At 36.3% G+C, this 5,336-nt stretch overlaps 1 protein-coding gene across 1 annotated transcript; it reads left to right on the top strand.

The window, feature by feature from the left end:
* The first annotated feature begins 1,134 nt into the window (after positions 1-1,134).
* Positions 1,135-2,690, top strand: LOC131033737 (CUE domain-containing protein 5-like). Its single transcript, XM_057965010.2, has 2 exons — positions 1,135-1,720; positions 2,125-2,690. Exons 1-2 carry the CDS (start codon positions 1,135-1,137, stop codon positions 2,688-2,690), a joined length of 1,152 nt encoding a protein of 383 aa, XP_057820993.2.
* Positions 2,691-5,336: the final 2,646 nt, after the last annotated feature.

Raw genomic sequence — 5,336 nt, forward strand, 5'->3', positions numbered from 1 at the left:
AGCAAGGAAGCAACAGAGAAAAATCAAATACATAGAAAATGCTCAAAAAGATGAGAGCTCCATATTCGCAAAAATGTGTAATAGAATAATGATACAAATAAAAGAATTAACCTCTAATAGGTCAAGAAACCCTAAAAGGGAAAACCCTAGGCTAGCACATAATAATTAATAAAAGAATAAATTATTATGCACCTAATGTTAGCTTAAGTGTAAAAGAGATAAAGGGGAACTTAATTAATTAAACAAATGTCATTTAATTAATCAAGTAAAGACCTGATTACTCTAACATTGGGAACAACTGAGATCAAGTCAGTGTACATATCTGAACTGTTGAACGACTCTGGAATCATCAAGCCTGAATTCAAGCATATTGCAGACCTAGGGTTAACCAGAATCTTGGACATTCCTGAGTTTGAGGATGAGATAATCCGATATGTGCTAAGTAGAGTTAATGGATAATTTATTTGGTTGGATAGACCCCATAAGATCACCAAGGAAGCAATTAGGGCCATCACCGGTTTATCGTAGTTAGGTCAGAAACCAGGATAGAAGATATCAAATGATTAAATCAACAAGCTCATAGGTGCAACCTCTGATAATCGGTCAATGAGATTCAGTACCATTACTGATAAGGATGTCAAATTTGTCAGTATAATTATAGGTTACAAGGTAACCCAATCTAACCGACTTAACTCTATTTCTAGCTCTTGCATTTTTGTTGCATATCAAATGTTGAAGAATGATGAAAAGTATGATCTGTGTGAATGGATGAAAGAAGAGTTGATTATGAACTTAGGGAAGATTAAGGGTGAAAAGAAAGGAGTTTTCCAGTATGGAAATCTATTAGTGTGATTAATGCTTTTCTTCTTGAATGAGATATCGGGTTTGGGCAAAAGGAAACGGGCATTTGATATACCGGTAGGTAGGAAGATTAAGGGTGTTATCACCGGTTTCGGAAACTTAAGAGATGACAACGTTTGGGGGTACTTTAAATCATTTTAGAAATCCATGAAGTCAAGGGAAATAATTCCAAAGCACATAGTTGAGAAATACTCAATTGAAATTTGTTGCATGGTGAAAAAGGATGAAACTCTTATGGAAGTTGTAATACCCCAGAAGATATGGATTGAGGAAATGGGTTATGAGGTAGATGCAAGTATTTTGGATGCATATGCTAGGATTCTTATTGATGCACTAGAAGATGAATTTGAAAAATCATTTGGGACTGCTAAGCAGAAAGAACTTGAAGTGAAAACTAGATTCAATCAGAAGAAGAGAGAGAGGCAGCAAAAGAAAGTTAGTCAATTTGTTGAAAAGGTTTCAAAAGACATTCAAACATTAATTGATGCATCATCAGCCAAAGAAGCCAAGAAGAGAAAACAACTTGAAGCTCTCCTTGCACTAATTACTTCTGACACTAAGACTGAGGATGAAATTCCTCTATCTTTCAAAAGGGTGCAAAGAAAGAAGGTAGAAGAACCAAAGGAGAAAGCTGAGAAGACAAGGAAGCAGTCGGCAAGGAAGGTAACCATCAAGATATCAGAAAGTCGGCCAGCTAAAAGGAAGCCTACTCAGAAGAAAAGGCTAGTGAAAGAAACTCCTGGATCATCCGACAAGAAGAACAAGAAGGAAGACATAGATGAAGCTATTGAAACCGGTAATGTAACCATCATTTCACCTATGTCTTGTGCTGAGTTAATAGATGAGATAACAAAGGAAGGTATTTTAAGAACATTCCACATTATTATGAATATTTGGATGATAATGAACAAAAAGAAATTGAGGAGGCATTTTTGTTATATTTGGACGTATATAAGAAGGCTTTACTAGAAATTGCAAAGCAAATATCGGTACAATTGTATAACAATCTAAACTCTAGAAGATTATCTGCTATGGAGGAATACAAACACATAAAGATTCAAGTATTATTAAATAATTATGGTTCAATTACCCCAAAGGAGATGGATGGGTGCATTGAGACTGATACTAGAACAATATTTAGAAGCAGCCACAAGACAGTTAGCTAGCCTTATGGCTGGTAGAGTCAAAGAAATAATCAATGAAACCAATAAGGCATGGTTAAATTATTTATTGACAACCCTGATTTATTTACATCACTGGAAGCTAATCCTAGGTCTGACACTTCAGACATCCTGGTTGATGGTAAAGGCAAAGGTGTAGTGGATAGCCCATCCACAATTTTGAAAGATGTCAAGGAATTGAATGCAGATTCTTTGGTAGAAGCAAATTTACAGAATAAAGAGGAGATACAAGCAGAGAAGACTGGTGTACATATTGAACAGGTTATAGATGTTGAGGACAATAGTCCTCTAGATCAGAATGAACAAGTTATGGATACAACAAATGTAAAACCGGTAGTAATAGATACTACACCAAGTGGCGAAACCACCGATGCAAAAGAAGTTAATATAGGAGAAAATCAACCAGAAGAGAAAGCTGAAGAGAAAAATCTGGAAGAAGAGAAGGAAAAGGAAACTAAGATAAGTGTTTCTGCACAATCATCAGAGAAAAGGGAAGAGGAATCCGGCAGGGAACCGGTCGCTAGGGCTACATTGTTTGCAATAACCACTGCTAATGTTGAGCAAAAGAGCATAACAGAGATGAGTTCAAATGAACTCATGATGATTGTAGCTCATAAAATGATCAAGGAAGGGACTAAGGAGAAGTAAATAATTGAGAATTACATTCCAATCTTGCACCAATTAGTCCCAAAATTCCAAATGGATAAGGGAGCAAGCCCATTCGTCAAGCTCAAGATGCTAACTGAGCATATTTCTAAAGACTTTCAATAGCTGAAGTAGATCTCTAACCGACATGCTCTGGATCGGTTTGCTCAAGCCAAGAGGGTCACTTTTAATCGGTTGATTGAATCAGATAAGGCACAGATAGAAGACAGACTAAAAATGATAGATAATGTTTTGAGGTAATGTACAAATATTTACCGGGTATGCTGCAATTCAGGTTTACTCACAGCAGGTATAGACAAAAGCATTAAAGATGTACAAAATACAATTGCAGACATTGTAAATAACTTTGATGGAGTAAATTCTTTAACCACGTCTGTAGATAGTGAAATTTTGTTATTAGAAGTCTAGATTTCAGCTCTTGAAAGAGAAAGAGATAAAATCATTCAAAAAGCTAAGGAGCTCAGAGGGTTAGTGAGTCCCCGGTTGGACACATTGTGTGTACATAAGAAGTGTATAGATATTTTGGGAAATCCCACACCAGCAGAACTCAAGGAAAAAGAATCTCATGCATATGCCCTAAATGAACTTGTGTCAATTTCAGGGACATTCAAATCCATTTGGGATACACACTTGGATTTTTTAAAGAATGCTTACCCAGCGATCTTCAAGCTCATTCAGCTTCAGTAAGTATTTTTGGGAGGCATTCCCCTGTACAGAATTTCATTGATTTATTCATTCTTTGCACTAGTTTTTGGCATTGTTGCTAAAGGGGGAGTGGTGTATGTGAAAAATAGAAGGTGGTGAAATGTGTATGGATTAAATGTCATATATAGCTTAGGGGGAGCAGTATCACATTTTAGGATCGGCAAGGTAGATAGGAACCATTTTTCACATCAGTGTTGTTATCAATACCAAAGGGGGAGATTGTTGTAAATCGACACTCATTTAGTTTCTTATGTTTTCATTGATGGCAACATTGGCAACATATTTTGGTTCACTGGCATCTGCAGACACTTTACCAACATCAAGGATTTCATGGTAACTGGCAAACTAGGTACTGGTATGGGAAGTCGACATCACTTGGAGATTCAACAAAGGATAGTATACCGGCAAAGCATTTTATAATTAATATGTATTTTTAATAAGCCGACATGTATTATCATTTTGTATGTAAGCCAACATATGGCATAAATGCTTGTAAGGGTATATAAGTCAGTCTATTAGGTCATCTAAGATATGACATTTTTGGAGATAAGATCTTACATGCGAATTTTATGTATGCGAGATTATTTGTATGCGAAAGCAATATTCTGTAATGATCTGTAGATGATTTCTAAGGTGTATGTTATTCCATCAAGGGTTTAGGGTTTAAGAACCAGAACAGTCAGAGCCTTAACCAGAACTCAATCAGCCATAGCAAATGCATTATATGAGTTCAATTTTGTTGTTTTGTATCAGAAAGTGATTGTAGTCAGTGAGACTCTTTCTAATGAGAAGTGTGTTGGAATTTTTGATGTTTATGTTGTGATTGTCATTGATGCACACACACTTGCATTGAGATTCTCTTTATATGTATGAGTTAGAGTACAACTAGTATTTGTTCCAATAGGTATGTTGTATTATAGTCTTTAGACTATTGATGTTTTGTAGAATATGTTTCCCAGTCTGAAGTAGCATGTTGACCTCAAGTGGTATGAGGGATTAAAGCAGCATAACACATTTCTACCAGTCTTCATTTTTGTCAAACTGGCAACTAGCATTTTGCATGAACCGGTAATACTGTGTGATGAGTTACCACCCACCGATTGTTTGACGGTGTTGACACTGTAGCGATGCTTTTTGTGACGTATTACCTAGTATGTCCAGGTTCATTGAACCTAGGAAATTGTAATGTAATCCTATTGGACCGACATGAAATTAGTTTCTTTTAAAAGGACATCATGTCTAGGGTTTTATGTGGTTGTTATTGTTGTTGCGAAAGTTGATATTATGGCTAGGGTTTAAGGTGGTTGAGGAGTTGGAGAGATTATGAATGTGTAGAAGATTGAAGTAATGCTATAGTGCATTAAGAATGAGCTATCAAGGATCTAACCGAGCAGTCTATGCTATTAGCTAGATCAAACACTTGTTGATTACTCACATCTTTGACAAGTTTGTAGCCCTTAACCGAGTAGGCCCAAAAGCCTCTTGTAAATCCTCTAACAAGGTGGTTCACATCTGTGGATCTAAAATCCTCTAGCAAGGTAGTCTTTAATAGGACTTGTCTCCTAACAAAGATTGAGATTCCTAACATGATCTGTTATGGTAAAGAACACTGTAAGACCTTAACCAGTCTGGTTCCTATTCTGCAGATAGTGACTTGTGAGTTCCATCTCACCATGGTTTTTCCCATTTGGGTTTCCACGTCAAAATATCTTGTGTTATGGTGTTTGTGCTTCTGTGGGTAAATACATTATTAGCTATTTGCTTTGCATGTTTGTTAACTAGTTTGTCTGTTAAACCGTTTTACTGGTTTACTGCTAGTCTTGCAAAGTGTTTGGCATACTAATTCACCCCCCCCTCTTAGTATTCACCAATTGGTATCAGAGCCAACCTTTCTATAAGTTTAACCACTTGGAAAGAGATATG

This window comes from Cryptomeria japonica, chromosome 4 (genome assembly GCF_030272615.1).
Source record: "Cryptomeria japonica chromosome 4, Sugi_1.0, whole genome shotgun sequence".
Taxonomy (NCBI): Eukaryota; Viridiplantae; Streptophyta; class Pinopsida; order Cupressales; family Cupressaceae; genus Cryptomeria; species Cryptomeria japonica.